Raw genomic sequence first — 21,381 nt, 5'->3', positions numbered from 1 at the left:
GCTGAATTAAAAAGAAAAACAGAGCAAAGTGCTACTGAGCCTAAAGTAGTCGCTCCAAAGTGGCAGACTTCTCGCGCATTTTCAGACATGGCTATGCGAGACTTTATTTTTGGGTCTTCGCCTGTTAGGGATCACTCCCAAATTTTACTATGCTTATTCAGACTCTTCGACAGCAGAATTAAAAAAAAAAAAAAAAAAAAAACATGGGGTGCTACTAAAGACTGTTTTGTGGGTCGACTCTTGTTAGACATGACTACCAAATTTCTTTTTGCTCAGAGAAACTTGCTAATATGACTGAATTAAAAAATAACAATATTTGATGACGTTCAGTATGGCTTTTGAAACCGATCCACCTGACAACATGAAAACCATTTGTACACCGACCTTCTATTTCTCCGTTTTGTCATTCAAATGGGGGTGTCTTGTGCTTTAGAAATGAAGTTGCACTCTTTTCTTTCTCAACCAAGAAAAATGCTGCTGAATACAAAATAGACTTCTTTTTAAAAAACCTTTTTAGAGACTTCTAATGGGGCTGCAAATCAGAAGAGCTTTTACAATATTTCTGACCTTCGCTGGTCTTTAACATTTCTCTGGGGAGTTTTTAACAACAAAGCTCGGCGCGCATTCACACCACTGAGGGAGCATAGATATTTAAGCACTACCAATTACTTTTCTCTCACACACTCAGACTACCTCGAGGCCGTAATTTGAAATTCAGACAAGACTCCACTGGAAAAGCATAGTAGGTTTTAATGAAGTCTGGTGGTGCGCGTGAACCATTATCATTCCTTCGTAGAAAGAACATACAGTATTTATGTGTTCGCTGGCACACTCGCTGCTGACTCCTGGTTTTTTTTTTCCTTCTAAATGCACATGCTCAATTAAACATTTGTCCTCACGCAGCCCAACGCATTCATGAATTACCGTTCAGCCACAAATATGCAACAGTGGATCAGGTATTCTCCCTTTACAAAGTCAAGAATCTTGTCTTTGAATCTCAACTCAGGTATGGATGGAGTTTGCATCCGTAGGTGTGGAAAAAAATCTGAATGCTGGTTTGGTTTTTCTCGCCAGCGTCAGTCAGGTATCTTCAAAAGGAGAGTGCGTATCTACATTGGGGCTTCATCACGCTAATGTTTTTTCCTCCAAGGTTATTCCGCTTTGTGCGCTGGCGGATACTGAGGGTGGCCATGGCCCATCTGGCCACGAGCCAGATCTTTAATACCATTTGACGTCTGGTTCAGCAGCCCGGTAGGAAGGAAGGAGTTGGTCGTCCTCCGGTTGGTCGGCAGGGCGTCCGAGGGCACGCTTCGATTGACTCGCCACTCTGTAAATATCGAAGTTAATGCGGCACAACGGAAGGTGGCCGCGCTCGCTGCGTCACCAATTTGGCAAGTGTCGGTCGGGCTAGTCGAGAAACATTGGTGAGAAATTGAATAAAACCACCGCGCATATATAAAGTGTCAGTAAAGTCGCGAGGGACAGTCAATACTGTCCTGACGGGGGCAAAAGGCAAATCCCGTCAGCAACTTGGACGAAGTGATACGATACAGTGTGGAGTCAGCACCTTTTCAAGAATTTCTGCTGTTCACCAAAGCAAATATATGACTGTGTACCTTAACAAAGGCGATGGTTTGCTTTTTGGTGTGGGCAGCGGGCCAAACACATTTTCATCCCACAATCATGATACATATGGATCCATGAATCCGCATTTTAGCACTTAACCTGTCTGGGGTTGTGGAGGAGGTGAAGTTATATCTCAGCTAACTGCGGGTGAATGGCAGCCTACCCTGGCTTGGTTGCCATTCGGTGAGAGGGCCGACTGGCAATCATTCAACCAAACTGTGACCGGGGCGGGAATCCAACTCACACTGACTGAGGGATATTTTCTATTGATTTGAGATTTGCAGGATTACAGATGGGGCCCACGGTCACACAGGTCCCCAGGAGGATTCCAACAGAAGGATAACAAGCCTGTCCTTTTAAGGTGCGGCCTCTTGGAGAATCGGTCCGATTGGCCTCTGGTGAAGTGCTCATGAGGGAAACCGAGAGACCTTTCCTTGGGTGTAGACTTTGCAAGGTTTTAACCACCCAGGGGTAGGTCTCGGGATGGAGGGCGAGGCTGTCCTCCTCAGAAGGTAGTCACTTTGTGATATCAATCCGGTTCCTCTTAGCTGCGATTTCCCAGGAGGGATTCTCTCCAGATCTCCTACTGTAGGTTTCAAGAACGATAGCCTCAGACTGCCTTCCTCAAGTAAAGTCTTTGGAAGTATTTGATCATTCCTCCAAGGCTCCAATGTCGTCGCTCCTGGGGGGATTCCATCAGACTACCGGGGAGAATCCGTACGTCTGTCTCCTTCCCAGATACAGTTCTCGGGATGGATGGAAAAATTGTCCTCCAAAGGTGATACAATGGTACCTCATCTTATGAAATGAATTGGTTCTAGAAGAAATTTCTTAACTAATGTCAAGGACCCCAGCAGCTTGCTCTCCTGGGGTCAAATCTCTCTCTTCTTTCCGGGTTCCAGCTCGTGCAGTATTTGAGTGGTCTGCACTGCTTGGGTAGTTTCCAGGAGGAATTCTACAAGGTGGCTCGTCCCCTGGTGTCATCGTGAACGTGATATTCCATTAGTCACCCACCAGGAGGTATTTCATTATCCCACTTATCCTCAGGTGAAAACTGACTATCAGTCCATATCGCAAGCAGATTCTGTGAGACAATCTCCAGGAAGACTCGTTGACCTGCCTCAAATGCAGTCAGCCTCTCAGAGGATTCCATCAGTTTCTCACTTTGCAACAAATCTCAATCTGCCAACCCTCAGGTGAAATCTTGCGAGAGACTTCATCCAGTCTCAGGGACTATCAGTTAGTCCCTCCTGCCCCTCTCCCCTCTCTGGTGCAGCCACCGGGAGTGTTCCATCAGTCTTCCTGCCTCATGTGCAGTCACTTTTGAGTTTAGAGCTCCAGGAGGATTCCATCAGCACCTGCCCTTAGGTGCAATCGCTCCAGGATTAAATTTGTCGTCACGGCTCGGTTGGAGGGTCGCCTTAGGTAAAGGATGCTATTATTTCAGCTCCTCTCGGCTTTCCTAGTTGTGCATCAGATGATAGGGACTCGATGCGGTACTGGAGCTGCACTTGCATCTTTTTAAACAAACTCCGAGCACATTTCTGACGGAGACCTTCACATGTACACCTGCTTGATTTAAATTGAAGTTGAAGAATAGAGTCAAAGAACCGGCCAGGGCTTTAAAGAACAAAGTGTGGCAAGCACTGAAAAGGAGCTTAAAAAAAAAAAAAAAATCAGGCATGTTGCCAATGCCTATAAATATCCTACAAAGGATGGAGAATGATCCTGCAAAGCCCAAGACTTCATTAAAAGCGAGTATTGCTTTCTATAAGAGTCCTGTGTGAATGAAAAATGATTGCCTTGAGACAGCGCGCGGGAGTTTGGTACTAGTTAAATATCCATGCACTTCAGATAGTGATGCAGCCTCACAGTCTGTGGCCCATTTCGGCAGATCCACTTGCACTGAAGGCATCTGAAATCTGAATCACGCTCAGGTTCGATTGGCGGGGAAGTTCACCGAGAGCAGTGCAGAATTGTCTGCTCGCTTGTGCAGCTAAACCATAAGCTCAAAAGTCAAAACACCCCAAAGGTGGGACAGTTTAGTGAGCATCGAACGCGATTTTAGTGTTATGCATTTTCTTCAGCTTTTTACTTGGTAGGGGGAGAGACGGGGTTGATGCGACCGCAGGAGGACACCAGCTTACACGGTGCCTTTCAAGGTTATCAATGACGCTTCAACAAAGGGAAATTCAATCAATGATTAAAAGACCTACAAGTGCATTCCAACAAATTAGAATATCCTGGAAAATTGTATTTCAGTCTATGGATTCACAACACCAGTGATTTATTTTTTTGTAATTTGTATGTCTATAGCCCGCGGCTAAGGGAAACTCAGAATTCACATCAAGCAATTTGAATTTGGCGTAAGAATCAATTAAAACGTTTTTGATGACACTGGTGCGAAGTGGCCTTCTGAAAAATACTTTTGAGTTTCCTGAAATGGCACAGGAATTTGACATTTGACCCATATATATATATATATATATATATGCAATTGTTTATATAGATTACACAAGGTTGTATGCTTTTTGATATATTCTGTTATCCATTATGAACATTAATTTTTCCAAATATGTTCCAATAAACACACGACACCAGTGATTCCCAACGAGTTGTGATAAATCCGTGCGGTGGGAAAATTATCCAATTTTACTTAATTGGTCTCGAATTGTATTTACGAGTAATGCACCTACAGTGACATGCAAATCCACTTTTTGTTTTGACGGTACGATGTGAGATTTTATTGAAATGTAAAAGCTGTGCCTTGTTTCGACAAAGGTTGGGAAACACTGCACACACCGTAATGCCAGCAATACCGCTAAAAGGCCACCAGGTGACAGCATTGCTTCCAGTTCCCTCTCGGTTGCATCTCCGCGTGTTAAGGGCAAGTCGTTTTGACTGTTCTTGAATTTCATTGTACAATTGATAACTTTGTATAAATGAGTGGTTTTGCTTAATTTTCTGGCGAATTTCCAAGGGTTGAAAAGTTTTAAGTTTCTTTGTACACCGATTAACTTTCAAAGGCTGAGTAATTTTACGACTAGTTTCTTGAAACTGTGGTTCAAGTCTCAACAGTTAGAAGATAAACAAGGACGTTGATACGTCTCAATGTAGGTTGAATCTAATTGACTTCGTCCCATCGATCCACTTTCAACAGGGCTTGAGGATTGCTGGTGAAATGGGATTGAGAGCCTATCCCGGCTAAATTTTCAGTTGACGCCCATCAAGAATATTACCATGTTGCTTTGTCGGGAAAATTCATAAAAGTTGAACTCGGAACAAATTGCCTTGACATATTTTCCTGACATTCCCTTTTGTGTGTCAACGTGAGACACAGGCACCAATCATCTCACAGTGTTCCCACGGCGAAAAAGTGGGAACGCGGTGAAATGATCGGCACCTCGCTTACCGGAGCGCAATTAAAACACAGACGTGCGGAGACGCCAACCGTTTCATCATTTTATTAATGAGTTGAATTATTTATAGCAAAAAAAAAAAAGTCTCTCTCCCCCCATCCCTTCCTTCTTCATCCCCTCTAGCCGACAGTTTCGCTGCTCTCTCCACAAACGACAAGGGCTGTAATAAGAGCGTTGTGGGGGGGTGGTTTCGGAAGAAAAAAAGAAAAAAGAAAACAAAAAGTAAAGTAACAGTAAAACAGCACGTCGTACAACAGTGGAGTAGAACAGGAGACGGTCAGACACAGGAGACAGTCAATGAAAGATTCTGTTTTCATCTTTTATGACACAGACACTCAAATTCTGTACGCCCTCCCCCACACACGCATACGCACGCATACACACAAGCAACAAATCCTTGAAACATTCTGTTCACATTGAGGCTCAATGGAAACAATAAGCGTTCCACCCGACGGCTCGCGGTCCGAGTCGAGGTACAGTATCTTGGATGTGACAAAGTTTTCTGCCCCACTACTACATCATTTTGGAAATAATATACACAAAAAAACACTCCCCAAAACAAACACACAATACAATAAATAAAACAGTTAAGACAACGACTACGGGCGAGGGAAGTCATGACAGGAGAAATGGAAGGAGAGAGAATAAGATGCGAGCCTTTTTTTGTTCAATTTTTTTGTGGTTGTGCCCTCCAGCACCAGAGACCGGAGGGGGGCGGGGGGGGGGGGAAAAAAAAAAAAAGGGAATACTGTATTTACAGACTGCGACAGCGGATAAAACAGTTTGGTCGCTTGAACCCGCCATCTACTGAAGAAAAAAAAATATTACAAGAACAACAATACAATAGTAACAAAACGTTAAAATAAAAGGTTGCTGAATATTTACAGATTAGCTGTGTTTTGGAAGAGGAGGGAGAACCAGGAGGGAAGGGGATGAAAGTTCAAGTTCCAAGACAGGAAGTTGAGGGCTCGCTCAGGAGGAAGTAGCTCTCAGTCAAAATGATGATGATGAAGAGGTTGGAGCTGTTCGTTATGCCTCTTGAAACACTTTCCTGCCTGCATGATCTTTCATCTATACAGAGGCCCCTCACTCCCACGTTAAAAAAAGGCAAGTTAAAGGAGGAAAGAGAAATCTGCTGCAGTGTGCTTCCTTTGTCTCATATATTTTAAATCAGCTCTCTTCTAAAAATGATACAATCAGCCGGGGTGGATGGGGGCGGGGGGCTTTATTGTTTTAGGGTACAAAATGAGACTCTGGAGGGGCAGAGAGCGTTTTGTACCATTTTTGGGGAGGGGGACATGACTGTCAGTCTCCAAAAGCCAAATGGCCACTCCACATAAAATGAGCTAAAATAAAACCAAAGTTAAAAACAAAAAAATTAAAATAAGAAAAAAAGAAGAGATAAAAAAGTCCATGACACAGACAATGCATGTACAACCCCATACATCCCACAGAACCTGGACTTATAAAGTCGTCATCATATATATATAATAAGCCTATGAGGTGGGTGTGGGGGGAGACAGCAATGCATGACGTTTGTGTATAGCCTCTTTGTCTCTTTCTAAGTGTTGCGAGGAAGAAGAGGAGAGTAGGAAGAGAAAGAAAAAGGGTGTTGTTGGCTGTTCAGGTACTGTTGTTGATGGAGCCGGGCACTGTGCCGGGCTGGGCGGTACTGTCTGATGTACTGCCATCTGCAGAGTGACAAAGAAATTACACATTTGGCAGTTTTTTTTTTTTTTTGTTTTTGGGGGGTTGGTTAGTTTTTTTAATGTGCATGTAACCGGAGGCTGATGTAAATTACAACACTACATGACAAAAAGGTCACATACAGAATCTCCAAAAGGAGTGTGTGTGTGTGAAAACCAGAAAAACACAGTTGGGACAGCAACTGTGTGTTTTCTGCATCAAATCAACTATTTAATGATTTTTTTTTTTGTGGGGGGTATTTATTACAACATTGTCATTTGAATTATATGTTATAATACATATTGAAAAAATTTAAATAACATGGAGCATGAGGGTTATTTTAATTAAAATTCAATAAAAATTGTGAAAAAAAATTGCTGTCTTAAATTCATTTTGGAATTAAAAAATGGATTTTTAAATCAGGGGATTTATGGGAAATATTTTGAGGTAAATTTTAAATAATTATAGAATGAAAAAAGTAGGGCAAAGACTTCAGGCCGTTTTAAGATTTTTTTTTTTAATGGAGAAAAATAAATTGAGGCTTTCAATTTTGTTTAAATGAAAATTTCGGAAAAAAACCTAAATAATTTTATGGTATTCATAGAAAATACTGAAATTAATCAAATAAAATTGCCGTTAACATATTAGGGGGGAAAAGAAAAATGACACAATTGCAAAAAGTTTGTCGTGTTATGTGTAGGGTGTGTATATGTTCCTGCACATACCATGTGAGGCAGCCGTTGTCTGTGCACGAGCGTGAGGAGGAATGAGTGTTGAATTCAACTGCGGCTGGATGGACAGCTCTGAGGAGACACGGGACACGGCACAAGGCGCATGAAAAACACTCCATCGGGTTTCACTGGCTGTTGTGCGCGCACGGGAACTGACCGACGGGGCTGAAGTTGAAGAGAAGCGGCAGTTCCCGCCCGCTAGGCAGGCGGGTGTTGGGCTGGCGCAGCTCATCAAAGAAGGCGTGCGCGCAGGCCTCCAGCGGAGAAAGACGGGTGACCGGCGTGTATTCCAGCAGTCGCGAGCACAGGGCGATGGCCTCCGGCGGTGTGCGGGGCTTGAACACCTGATCGGAACGGCGCGCACACACACGATGAACACAGAAAGTTGCAGTCAACTTTTTTTGACGTCCGCCAAGGACATGAGGACGTATTTTACTGCTACTGTGCATGACTAGAGTAAAAATAAACACTTCCAAGATTTCGGATTTTAAGAGTAATGCAAACCCCCCACATATCCTTACAATTCAAACATTATGGTACAGTTTTTCCTTCAACAGAGTACAGGTGTGCAATCTTCTTAAGGTGTAACCCTGTCAAATGTAAAAAAATGAATGAATGAATAATGATTGTACTTGCTCGACAAATGGTTTCCAATAACCCCCCCCCCCCAGCAGTCAAGTATATTTATTATTATTTCATAGGGTACATGGAAGTGCCCAAGTTGTCCAAATGACAACCGCTCACACTTCACAGCAGTTGTCTGCGCTTTGCAGAGAGTCGCCGTCATGTTGCGTGAGACAGAGTGAGTGATTGATTCAGCAGCACCAATTAATTACCTTTGTCCACGGGTGAGCTTTAATCTGTGGGAATTTGAACTCTGTGTAGTTGGGGTTCATCTCTCGGATCTGCTCCCTTGTCGGAGTTCCAAGAACCTGACACAAGAAGATTCATAATCAAGTATCGGTTACAATTATGAATGATCCTCTTTGGGAATGGCAGCATTTTTCGATTCATCTCTTGGATTGAATCTCGTCTGATTGAGCGAGAGCTCATCCCCTCGATGTACTCGCCTTGATGATCTCGACGAGCTGGTCCACGCCGCTGTCCCCCGGGAAGATGGGCTGGCCCAGTAGGAGCTCGGCCAGCACGCAGCCGGCCGACCAGATGTCGATGTTGGACGTGTAGTCGGTGGCGCCGAAGATGAGCTCCGGGGCGCGGTAGTACCGCGAGCAGATATACGACACGTTGGGCTCACCTCGGACCAACTGCTTGGCGCTGCGGGGACGAAGGACAGGACACAGACAACCATTGAGGGAGGACGACTGAGACTCAGCTTGTCGCAATGAACAGTAATTACACTTTAGAAAGCCTGCGTATTTCTTTACATTCACTTTTATTACCTTTCCATTTTTATAGAATGCAGTGCTGTTTTTCTTTATTTAATAAGCTTTTTTTTTAAAAAAGTTGGTGGAGCGGGGAATGAGTGACGTTTTAATTTATTTCGTTACAACTTCACTCGGCCAATACAAACAAGATTCTACTTTATAAAAGTGTCTTTATGAAGGCTATGTTAAGCACTAACTATACTTGAGTACATTTCGAACAACCGTTCAATGCCAACAGTTCGAACACAAGTGCCAACCGACTCCCAATTCGGCAAGTTCAAGCTACTGCCACACATTTGTGTAAGTGATCCTTTTGGTTAATCATTTGATCCTGTTGGGATTTAATTTCAACAACGAAAAAAAAAAAAAGAAGTGGGCATACAAAACTTGATTTGCACGCGCAGTCAAGACAGCTGACTCATACGGCAATGGAAAGAATGATGAAGTCCAACGAGTGTCACGTGTGCTACTAACCTGCCAAAGTCACAGAGCTTGAGGATGGCTGTCTCTGGGTCCACCAAGAGGTTTTGGGGCTTGATGTCTCTATGACACACGCCCTGGGAATGAATATAGGCCAGGCTCCTGAACAGCTGGTACATGTACACCTGGTGAGAAGGACACAATGCTTCAAATGTCCACCGTGCCGATTTGTATGTCGTCTTGTGGTTTGAGTGCGCTTGTAGCTGCAGTCTTGACTTGCGCATGGCCTACCCTAAGCTCGTGTCAACCGAGGCTGAGCCTTCCCAATGTGGGTGGCGTTGAGGTTAATAGTGACTCACACTCTCCTATAGCTGTGCAATGACTTTGACAGAATGATTAAATGTTAATCACTGTCTTTTCTCCCCAAAGACAGTATTAAACATGCGTGGGCATTTCTTCCGTGTCACAAGAGTCAGCGAGCGCAGTAACGCTGGGCGGTGTGGGCTGCAGACTGCAGCGCAATAAAAAAACAAGAACAGAGTTGGTGTGTAACGTCCTTTAAAAAAAAAAAAAAAAAAAAAAAAAAAAAAGGACATACATGTTTGACAATGGAAAAGGAATCAAAATTGGAGAAATACAGTATTAACGAGCAAAAAAATGACAAATATGTAACTGTAATAAGGTGGGGATCTTGATATTTGGAGATACATGCTTTTCATGTCATTACCGTCATTACAGTATATGCATGCATTTTGGGGGGGAGCCAAAAAATATGAAGGCAGACGCTTTTCGTTGAGGGGAAAAAAACCGAAGAGAAAAAGATTCCTACTTTTCATAAGGTGAAAATTGACACAATGCAGAGGTACTGCTTTGTGGCTGCTTCGTGGCATCTCAGCACGGCAAATCGCTGCATGATCATTACGAGCCTCACGATGCATCACAACGTGATTATTAACGAGATGACTAAAAATGGGCAATCTTGCACAAGGAGAGAAAGAGTGATGAGCCGAAGACATGCTGTGACAGAAATGTAGCTCTGTCGGCAAAGAAATGAGTAAGACGTGTGTGTCTTAATGCCTTGGGGGAAGCGCAGGCTGAATGAAGGAGTGAAGTGGGCCACGAAACAGTGGGAACGTTCTCTCTGCTGCGGCACACAATAAACGCACAAACCAACAACCTTGCAGACAGGGAGCCACGTGGCTTTCCCGACTGTGCTGCTTCTGTAATCCTTAAAGAGCCAAACAGGAAAACTTCCGCTGGTTCGGTCGCCTGAAGCAAACAAACTTTTCTTTTTGCCACCTCCAGATTGAAACTTGCGACTTTCCACTGAATTTCATTTTTGGGCAGCATTCCTGTATGAAGCGACAAATAGAAGCAGGGAAACAATGAAAATGCGCTGCTTACTTTAACATAAATGATGGGGATGGTGGTCTTGGCCTTGTTGAAGTGCCGCGCCACCCTGTACACCGTCTCGGGGACAAAGTCCAGAACCAGATTCAGGTAGACTTCATCTTTCTGCACAGAATTAATATTGAAAGCGATTCACTCGTATGGCAGTGATGTTAAAATGCTTCTTCAAACACTTCCTTGGGAAAAAGTTCAAATGGCAGCAAGTCACCTTTTCACCACTGGAGTAGAAGAAGTAACGTAGCCGCACAATGTTGCAATGGTCCAACTTGCGCATAATTTGCAGCTCTCTATTCTACAAAGCGAAAAAAACAAAAAAAAAAAAGACAAAGCAGTCACAAGGCAGAAGAATGTCAATCAACCACTCTCTTCTATTGAAGGTTTTTACGAAGAGTCACACGTGAATGGCTTCCCTACCAGACAAAATTGTGTATGCTCACCTTAAACCGTTTGTCTTGGAGCACTTTTTTGATGGCCACCATCTCCTGGCTGTCGATGAGGCGCGCCTGGTAGACCACGCCAAAGGAGCCATTTCCTATGACCTTAATGTCCGTGTATGACACTTCCTGTGGGCGATCGGGCCCTTGGCCCGGCGTGGCCACTACGGTGGTCAATTTACCACTGTCACCTGTAAAAGAAGAACACAGGAATAAAAATAATGATCACGGGGGCATCGTCTCTGGCAGTCCGTGGGGAAAATGAAATAGAACCCTGAATATCCCAACCAGTGTTCAAAACCCTGTCTTGCAAATTTGTACATTTACAGATGCCCTGTTTGCAGACGCTAACATGGCTCCCATCCAAACCAGTCTTAAGGTTGACAATCACCTTCCTTGAAATCGTTTCTCTCTTATTGCACTGATCGTCGCTTTAATGGCCATGCAGTGCATTTACAGTCAGGGCCTGACGATACAGATTTTGGGGGGGTGGGGTGTCGATGCTGATTCAGATATTGGGTAAAATTTCAATAACCTATTAAGGAAAAAAAAAAAAACAATAACATAACACTTTTTGGTACCTTAATACCAGCAAGAATTAAGACACACATTCCCGGCAAACATTTAACTGTTTTACTTTTCTTTATCCTTGAGTATTTGTTTAACTTTACAGCAGAGGGGAAAAAATGGAAAGGGGATTTCATGTCATGTTTTTGTTTTGTCAAAAAGGTGTTAGTCTTGAAAAAATAAATAAATATCTGACTTTTGAGTGAGTGTCCTGGATCATATCCCCATGATGAGCGAGTGTTGCCTCTATGTTCAAATGTCCATAAAAAACAGTCCATCACAGTTCAACACACTTCCAACGTGTTCCTGTTCGACTCAACCCCACGCAAGCCACGTGTGGTCCACAGGTTGACCTGGCGTAATCCAGGATCAGATTACATGCAAGGAGGTGATGTACTTTCTCGGCAAGCACAAGATGTGTGTCTTGAAATTGGTCAAACAATGAAATTGCCGGGCTGATGTTTGACTCAGGGAAAAAAAAACAAAAAACATTGGCCCTTGAGATCAAACAATAACTGACAGAGCTAGTTATAGTTAGACAGGCGTGGGGGGGGGGAGGTCCGGTTATGGTGCGACAGTTCGGGTCGAGAGCGATTTGATGAATCAACACCACGAACGGTGACATTGGGGAAGGAGTGAGCGAGACAGAGGCCCGCCCCCAAAGCACTTTTGTCAGAGCGCTGTGATTTAAAAAAAAAAAAAAAATGTGCAGCAGCACACCCTGAAGTGCTACTCCATTTTTCCCAGGGCTTCTTCCCTTTGCACGTCTCAACAGGACCCCTCCGGATCACCATCGTGCCTCAAAATGGAGTGAGCCGGCAAATGGTTCCGCACCAGGCAGACAAATCTAGCAAAGACAGCACTGCGTCAACATCACACAAGAAATACGGACGCGATTGTGTTGATTGCAGCATAATTCGACCCATCTCTCTCCTTGTCTTACATCAGATCTCTACCGACTGACATTTTCACAGTTCCATCGCATCTCAATTAGGAATTTTTATGCACCGGAATCAAGGCCAATTGAATGAATTTTATACCGGTACTTACTTTTTTATGGGCCACTGGTCATTTGTACCAGTTTTCCAACTTAATATGTTTGCATCAAGGTCGAGACGCTGTTGAAGTGTACAAACAATTTGGTACTTGAGTGCTCAAGTGTTCTATCCTTCAAACAACCATAAGACGTACCAGAGTAGAACGCGGCATTCTACAAACTTCTGCGTACAAAGTGCTAAGTGAACGATCTTTATTTCTTCATAGCAAACTGCAGGAAGGTTTGATTTAAAGCCGATATCATTTGAACAAGTTCAGCTTTGGTTCCATGTCAGACTCCTGGACCATGTTTTCCTGAGATCCACCCATATCAGGACACATACAGTCATCAGGATATAAAATTACATAGAGTGGAATATAAAAGGTCGTCAACGATACATAACAGCAGCAACCGTAAAGCAGGAAGTGGAACTTCTTGCAGTGGGGGAAAGCAGTTCGGACACCTGCCGCGACTGTTCAGTACAATCCGGTTTCATTCACGACAGTCCCTCTGCACGGTCATGAACGTTTTAGTGTGATCCACCGCGTCCTTATTTTCAAGTTTTATTCTGCCCCAGTTAAACTGTTTTCAGACTTATTTGACACTCAGTCAAGTAAGCCTCAGAAATAGGAGTGAATACCCATTACCGCCTCTTACATCGTGCAATCTGGAATGTTCCGCAACAAACACACAAAGCATCAAAGATAATTGAGATTTAGGAGAGAGCGAGCAAGAAAGACAGAGTTCAGGTCAGTGACCACTGACAGTGAACCCTTGCGATATCATTCACAGCCCCACTCTCATCAGATTTTTGTGTGATTCTCTTTAAGGCTTTTTACAGCAAACAGCAAAGTTATAGTTGCGCGCCTTCTCACGTTGTGACGCAACATGCCAGGCAACACAGAGGTCGACTGGAAGAGAAGCTGCGAGCGAGTCTTTTCTTCTCTTCAAAGTGATGATATACGCTACTCTCCCATTGGCTGACAAAGAAAAGTTGCAGCAGGGGCTGAAAGGAATACTTAGAATTTTTTAAAAACGTGTTTAAGTGGATTTTAATATATTTACATGAGTTTAGAGCATGTGGGAGTGGTAAAACTATCTAGAAAATACAGTATTTTCTTCCTATTTCTGTTCTGCAGATTTTGAGCCATTGTGGGTAGGCCTGAAACATATAAACAGGGGATATCGCTGTAAAGGGTTAACTCCACTCAATTGTATCTGTATTCTTTCTTGAGATTTCTAATTTTGTATGATGCCATCACTGAAGAGTCGCAGCGGTGGAAAAATGGTTACAACGTAACGGATTGCGATCACCCTTAAAACGTTCCACTGCATCACTTGTGCTCCAAGTGAAGTCAAAGAGAAAGGTCTTTAAATATGGAGCAGCTGTGTCACGGTCGCCTCTTTAATAACGAATGCAACAGAAGAGGAGCGAATATGTTTTTCGCTTCCAACACAGCAGTTACATTAAGAAGAAGAAAAAAATATGAAAGCTTGGATTTACACTATGGGCTTCAAGTGGCACATTTGGGATATGTGTAGTAGTGGCAGCATAAATTGGGGGGCACGGATCCGAGAAAGGTATGGGATGTCTACCAACGTGAGGGCAGTCTAAACGTACAGATCGGACAGACACCGTCAATGTGCGCTCAGTGATGTACACACACGATGGGTGGCAATATAGTGGGTGAACACTATATATGTGATTAAAATATGAGCACATAATGCATCACTGAGGCAAATAACACATAAATATATCGGCAAATACATCCTCTCATGAATAATGTTCTTTTTTTTCAGGCAAGTGACGCCATCCGAAACGTCACAGGAATTTTGACACTTGGAGAACACCTCGGAATTTCGGCCTGTCCAAGCTCTCTGTTGGATATTTTTCTTCAGTGACCATTCAAACCCGACTCAACATTCTGAGAAACTGTCATTTTGGGGAACTCTTGTCACATTGCTATATTAATGATTCAAATTGTTACTTATTAAAAGGTAAAGTGTGTAGAATTTAGTATCATCTCATGCTGGACGAATAGAATGCAGTGACATAAAATCGAAGCGTGTGCATTTTAAAGCACACGCACGACGGTGCCAGGGAGACCACAATTTGCAAGCCTACCACAAAATTCTTAAACAGAGGTTCAAGCAAAATGTATTCCCAAACAATTTCATTTATTCCCTCAAGTGACGGAATAAGTGCATGGCATTTCTTACACATGCTGTAGTCCATCATGTTGTGGAACTACCTTTGCCAAGTTCATCTCCTTTAGGTATCTGTAGCATAAAGATGTCGGCGAGACATGGCAGCTTCCTGTAGGGGAGGCACACCCTATATAATATAATAAGCGATTAATTCACCTACAATTACATAAACATTTAGGTTGATGCGATAGAATATATTTTTTTGCACATTGTTGAAATTATTAATGTTTTTTTGTAATAATTAATAGTGAAAAAAAATCAACATTTTTTTTCCCCCACACAGTCCCTTTAAGATTTAATACAGATTGAGAAACATTATTAGGTGGGGGCGTCCACTATACGTGAATTTCTCTTGGGGTTTTGGTGGGTGAGGTTGATAAACATTGAATTACAGATTTTCGGTAACAAACTGGCTCACTTTGTACAGAGTGCTAGTTTAACATGTTCGGTTAGTCTGCCCACTGAGAAGTTGGCTCCGTGTTGATGCTACTACAGTATCTGATATACCGCAATCAATTGGTCGAACGGTACGACACAAATATTACAAGAAGTATTTTCGAAAAGTTTCAGCTCCGTAACGATAAAGGGACGCTATCTTCGACAAATGACTAGCACGGGCGCTAATGCTAACGCTAAACCTGGGTGACATGAAGAGGACGAAATTGATATAGTCATTAAGAACAAGATAAAACAGTTTTCTCCGAAAAAAACAACTGTGAGTATAAGGTGTCGAGTTGACGTTAAAGGGTTCTCATTGACAAGTTTTAATAATGGGAGAAAAACCGTTGTAACTGGCTAGCTAGCCTAAGTTAGCCAAGAGCCTGCTAGCTAAAATTAGCTTGTCCACTGTGATGGACTTTATTTAAACAAAATGTCGACAACGCCATCTGAAATAAACCACAGGAGGGGCATCATTAGGAACCAAGTGTCTGACGCGGCGAGTGGTCATTTTCAAAAAGGACACTTACGGGGTAGTTTGAGGTTCCCAAAGCTCGTCGAGCTGCTTCCGCTGTTTTGCGAAGCTCCCGACTTTCCTGTCGAGCTTCCGCCGGCGACTGCTGATCCGACCCCGGCTGCAGCGGCTCCGGGAGCTCCGGGAGGCTCGGCGAATGAGCTGGTCCTGGGCCGCCCGCTGCCGCTCATATTTGTGTGAACTAGAGCCAGAGTGAACGGCGAACGTTACTGACAGCCAGCCAAGTCACACAAGTCACCCGTACGAGCAAAATATAAATGAATTAATTAAATATATATGTATATACACCATAAGAAAAAAAAGCTCTACACTTACAGCGTTCTTAGACAGCTTTCTACCCCGACTCCCGACTCCCCCTTTCTTCCCCTGTACTGTAGAACGATGATGGTGGGAAACTGGGGAGTTGACGCACGATGACGTCACACTCGCAAAGGGAAATGGGAAAGCGAGTTCCACCATTCCTGTACTCCAGGGGTAGTCGTAAAAATGTTTCCGAATGCAAATTGGTTACGTTCAGTTTCTCATCTAATATCATTGCAATAGTAGCCAATAAAATAAAATACATAAAACACAATACAAGCGATATTGCTATATGCTATTGAACACATGCTAACCACTAACCGTTAACAATGGAATCCAATAATCAACAAGAAAGTTAAATTTCACAAACGCATGTTTTTTAGATAACCAAATAAAAGTGATTATCGTTGGGCAAAATTACAATGTCACCACACAAAGAGCGCCGTGAGATTGATAAACAACACGTCCAATTTAAGGTTCAAAAGGAGCGCCCTATCAGGCGGGGCTTACTTGAACACACAAACACAAAAAAGAGGCAAGACGCCAAACTAAAATAACAATCCAGCAAACGTAAATTTACCAAAGTGTATGAAGAATTCCGTAAAATATTTTTCTAAACAAATTACTCGGCGCAAATCAGTATCGGTGGGCTAAAACTACCATACCCACCACGCATAGCGCGTCGTGTGACAGCGGATATTGGGCGGGGCTAACTTTCACACATGCATAGCGCACACCGAGGCAAATTAATTTCAACGGGGTCGTCAATGCCAAACTAAAATAAAATAAAATACCCCTATCAAATATAAATTGACCAAAGTATATGAAGAATTCCGCAAAATCATTTTCTTAAACAAATCAATCCGTGCCTAATCAGCGGTACGCTAAAACTACAATACCTACCATGCATAGCTCACCCTGTGAATGATAACGACACCGTCCAATCCGGTTTCAAGGTTTTGCGCACACCGCATATTGGGCGGGGCTTAGCTTCACAAAAATGGAGGCAAACAGTGGGTTAACGTCTTCGCACACGCCGTAAAACAGCATTGTCGTTCAATAACCACCACAATCTGTGGTTTCCGTGCTCAAGACGGCGGTGGAGGAGCCTTGGCGGGGCTGAGCGTGCGGGACGTACGAGTGACGTGCGGTGATGTCTACGAACGATGCCGTCCGACGACAGTAAATGAGGTAAAGGGAGTGAAAAAAAAGAAGGGCCCCTACCGCCTTTCGCCTGGAGAGCTCCGGCGAAAAGTGGCTAGCGCCGCCTGACGGACCGCCTGGCGAACCGGGCAACCGCCGTCAGGAAATAGCGGTGCTGAAAACTGGTCCTCACTGGCCGAGGGAGCGCCTCCAACCGCCCTCCACACGCCATCGCACGCATAATACACAAGGGAAGCTGTTAATAAACGTTATTGTGGTGGAAATTTTCCATTGCAGCCAGTGGCCGCAACCAAGCTAACAGCAAGGGCCGTCTTGTTTGATAATTGTTACGTCGAAACATGTTGTCTTTGATGGTGGCATTTTGCCGGTGAAATCCTGCAGACTCAATTTCATTTGCGCCAAGTAATAAACATTAAAATCACTCCACGCGTTTTTTGGAACATCGGCGCATCATCTTTCCCCATTGAACTAAGTGGAAATGCCATTAATTCGTTCTAGCCTGCCAAAGACACCCAACAAAAAATGTTTTATGAATAAAAGTAGTGCTCTGTAGTATTGTGCTTGATAAAGACAAACAGGAGTGCCAAAATTAAATAGGAAAAAAAAGCCACTTTTTAAAACTTTAGATCATTATTGTATTCTTTATAAATATTTTTTAAAAGTAATCATCCCATCATCTGTCATTTGAATTATTTAAGTTTGAGGTTGTTTAATTTCACACTTGATGGGTGGGCAGAAACTCAATAGGGATCTCATTTTTTTCTTAAATAGCCTCTTTCTTCGATACGTGTTCACAGGTGCCATTTTATCTTGCCCCAGATCCATTCATTATAAGCAGAGCTACTGACGTCATGGAAGCGGAGAGTGTCTACATTGAGGTGGAGCAGCCCGAGGATGTCTGTGTGGACCATCAGTTCATGTGTAGCGAGTGCTGCCAGCTTTTCAGCACCCTGGAGGATGTGCTGATCCACCAGGAGATTCATACGAACCAGGAAGGCGAAGCGGGCCAGGCAGCCCGCTGTGAGCAGTATCAGTGCCTGGAGTGTGGCGCGATCCTCGTCGATTCAGAGGAGCTCCTGCTGCACCAGGAGATGCACATGCAGGTGGCCGGGGTGGAGGCCGCGCAACAAGGTTCGACATTTTGTCACATGATGTCTTTGTTGAATCATTGAGTCATTCCCCATCCTCCTAGAAAACTATATCGTTGAGTTGGGAATGAGTTGAATGATTCCTTTCAGATATATTTAAATATAGTTTGAAGAGTTACCGTAAAACACAAATAGTCGCAATTGAAGAAGGAAAGTTCTTCCAAACAGTCGTACTTTCAAATTTGTCAGTCTTAAGATTTGTGCGTTCCCTTCTCAGAGTTGTGTGAGGCGACGGTGCCCGAAGAATCGGGTTCCCAGGAACCCCAAGCGGTCCAGTACCAGTGTCTCGACTGTCTGGCCCTGTTTGACTCACCCGACACATGGCTACAACACCGCAAAAGCCACAATAGCAGCACCACGAGCACCCATGCAGCAATGACGGTAAGAGACCAGAAAAGAAGAGTTCGTTTAACAATCCATTTCAAAAGCCAAGGTAACGAACGAGCGTGTGATTTCCAGCCACAGGAGTACGTGCTCCAAGCAGATGGCACTCTGGCTCCCGTCACCAACACGCAGAACTTTGTGCTGAGTGAGCGGCAGGCTGGGGAGATTTTGGCACAGGTACTTGACTTTGAACACCCTTGGCCAAGATTGATTATGCTTCTCCCCCACCACTACTGCAGTATTTTTTTTTGGGGGGGGGGGGCAGTTTGACAATTTCACAGAGGAATCAAGTTTTTGCCACTTATCAGAAGCTACCGTTAATCCGTGCGTCCAGCAAAACCCAATGCAGGTTTGCTTTCCTGTTGCCTTTGACATGATGGAGAGGGCGTCGCACCTGCGTGGGATGAGGATGTTTCGGCATGATCGTATTTCGACTGTGCAGTCCCCGCTTGCTTCAAAGTGGCTCTGAATTTTCACCAAGTGTAGCTGATCACGTCATGGGGAGAAAATTCTTCGGGGTGGATATTGTGGAAGATACCCCACTGTGATGTCACAGCCACTCCAGTGACCCGACTAAAAAGTGTAACTGCTGCACGTACTGCATTGATGATGTGTCAAATGTGTGCCTTTATGGGGCGTGGCCTACTAAGTGACACCAGGGGCTGGAGTCAGGTCGGTAAGCGCCTGGGTGTGAGATTTGGCCTACAGTAGCTCCTTGTGAGTGTTGTAAACTACATTTTCCATCCACTCTCACCCATGAATGACAGATGAGGGTTTGCAAAAGATATTTTTTTTCTGTATCTGTCGCAGGTGTTTGCCCAACAGCAGCAAAAAAAGAAAGCCCACCCTGTCTCAAAATCACCCCCCCGCCCCTCCCTGCTACCCCCGGTGACACCCGCCCCCGGCTCGGCCACCATGCACCTTCAGATCCTGACGGCCCAAGCTCTGGCCGACAGCTCCAGCAAGACGGCATCCGCGGCGCTACGGCGAAAAGGAGGCGCCGCGGCGGACGGCGCCGCCCGCCAAGTGGTGCTGGCGTTGGCCCCCGGAGTCCTTGCCGGTACCCAGCAGGCGGTGACTGAGATGGTGGTCATCCAACCGTACGAATGCTCCGAATGCTCCCTTCTCTTCCAGACACCGGAGGACTTCCTCCAACACCAGGGGGAGCACTTCCTGGCTCAGGAAAAAGAAAGTTCGGACGGGGGGCTCATGAGCGGCTTTGAGGAAACCGCAGGGCGCGGGGAACTGGCGGACAAGACGGACAACTCCGTAAGACAGTCCAACCAATTCATAACGGTGGAGAAGAAATCCGCGGCAGCGTCCGAGCCTCAGCAGTGCTCGCTGTGCAGCCGCACGTTCATCTCCGCCAACCGCCTCAAATCGCACCAGCGCGTGCACGAGCAGGGCACGCACGAATGCACCGAGTGTGGCAGGGTCTTCAAGAAAGAGAGCTCGATGCAGGCCCACCTGCGCACCCACCTGGGCGTGAACCGGTACCTGTGCGTGGACTGCGGCCAAGGCTTCACCACAGAGATGACCCTCCTCGTGCACAGGTAAAGCCCCCGCCACGGCGGCGTCCTCTTTGCTCCCGCTCGCTCTTATCTCTTCCCTTGCGCGTTCTTCTTGCAGGAAGTCGCACACCGCCAACCCCTTTCACAAGTGCCAGTTCTGCAACAAAACCTTCACCAACATGACAAAGTACCTTTACCACCGACGGACGCACCTCAGCGTCAACGCCTGCGGCACACCCGCTCCGCCCGCCGCCAGCCCCGCCGCCGCCTCCAGCATGGTAGTCCAAACCCCCTGCCACTTTCATTGTAAAAGACAAAGAATATTCGGGCGCATCTGCTTAGATGCGCCTGAAAATGAGCGGTTAGTGTTTGCTGTAGCACACCCATAAAAACATTCGCCATGACCACACGCAGACACACATCTTCGTCCTTCCACGTGCCTCCTCCCCTCGACTTATTCATCCAATCACAAATCACAGAGCACCTTCACAGCCTCACAAGACAGCCGGAATCGATAGAACTCTAGCAAGAGTCCACGTGAACACAACTGCAGGGTTGGTACAATGCATCACCGTGATTGGTCGATACATGAGCCCTCATCCACTTGATGTCATTTTCAGTCGACAGCAAGTGGCAAAATGGCCGCGCCCTGAGATGGGGAGGGGGGTGGGGAAACGGGTGGATTTTGCTGCTTAATTCATATTCCACAAACACAATTCTAAAGCGAATGTCAGGTCTAGACTAGAGGGGCCGCATAGAACATACAACTGTCAAGAAAATTCGTGACTTGGCTTTTCCTTGAAGTCGTTCAACCGCACATATAATAGTCATCCTCGTCCGTATTTCATACATGGCAATTTTCCGCGGATCCGCGGAAATCCGCCGTTTTATTTCTTAAATTGATCATTTTTGTGAATCGTCTAAATCCGTTGAGAAAATTTTAGGGGCGGTCAGGTACCTTATCGTCGAGTTTTCACGA

At 44.8% G+C, this 21,381-nt stretch overlaps 2 protein-coding genes across 2 annotated transcripts in view; one reads left to right on the top strand and one right to left on the bottom strand.

Annotated features, from left to right (window-relative positions):
* Window positions 1–5,075: 5,075 nt before the first annotated feature.
* gsk3ab (glycogen synthase kinase 3 alpha b) lies at window positions 5,076–16,441 on the bottom strand. The gene is made up of 11 exons (XM_019896064.1): window positions 16,211–16,441; window positions 15,891–16,076; window positions 11,115–11,302; window positions 10,886–10,969; window positions 10,672–10,782; window positions 9,322–9,452; window positions 8,533–8,737; window positions 8,299–8,394; window positions 7,620–7,806; window positions 7,457–7,534; window positions 5,076–6,736 (listed from the first exon to the last, which is right to left on the bottom strand). The coding sequence occupies exons 2-11, from the start codon at window positions 16,063–16,065 to the stop codon at window positions 6,669–6,671; spliced, it is 1,323 nt and encodes a 440-aa protein (XP_019751623.1). The 5' UTR covers window positions 16,066–16,076; window positions 16,211–16,441; the 3' UTR covers window positions 5,076–6,668.
* Window positions 16,442–16,523: 82 nt separating this feature from the next.
* znf526 (zinc finger protein 526) overlaps window positions 16,524–21,381 on the top strand; it is an 8,432-nt gene continuing 3,574 nt past the window's right edge. The window contains exons 1-6 of the mRNA XM_019896063.1: window positions 16,524–17,386; window positions 18,157–18,490; window positions 18,725–18,888; window positions 18,967–19,068; window positions 19,702–20,444; window positions 20,521–20,680. Of these exons, the coding sequence (XP_019751622.1) occupies window positions 18,211–18,490; window positions 18,725–18,888; window positions 18,967–19,068; window positions 19,702–20,444; window positions 20,521–20,680 (1,449 nt within the window). The 5' untranslated portion in view covers window positions 16,524–17,386; window positions 18,157–18,210. The remainder of the gene's footprint in view (window positions 17,387–18,156; window positions 18,491–18,724; window positions 18,889–18,966; window positions 19,069–19,701; window positions 20,445–20,520; window positions 20,681–21,381) is intronic.

This window comes from Hippocampus comes, unplaced genomic scaffold (genome assembly GCF_001891065.2).
Source record: "Hippocampus comes isolate QL1 unplaced genomic scaffold, H_comes_QL1_v1.1 scaffold55, whole genome shotgun sequence".
NCBI lineage: Eukaryota > Metazoa > Chordata > Actinopteri > Syngnathiformes > Syngnathidae > Hippocampus > Hippocampus comes.
Note: the sequence above shows the minus strand (reverse complement) of the source record. Positions and strands in the feature narration are given on the sequence as shown.

Coding starts and splice junctions, on each gene's coding strand:
- gsk3ab (XM_019896064.1), bottom strand. CDS start 16,065: ATGAGCGGCAGCGGGCGGCCCAGGACCAGCTCATTCGCCGAGCCTCCC. Junction 8,395..8,532: donor AGCTCGTCGAGATCATCAAG/GCGAGTACATCG, acceptor TTCTTGTGTCAG/GTTCTTGGAACTCCGACAAG. Junction 7,807..8,298: donor AAGCTCACCCGTGGACAAAG/GTAATTAATTGG, acceptor CGTTCCGATCAG/GTGTTCAAGCCCCGCACACC.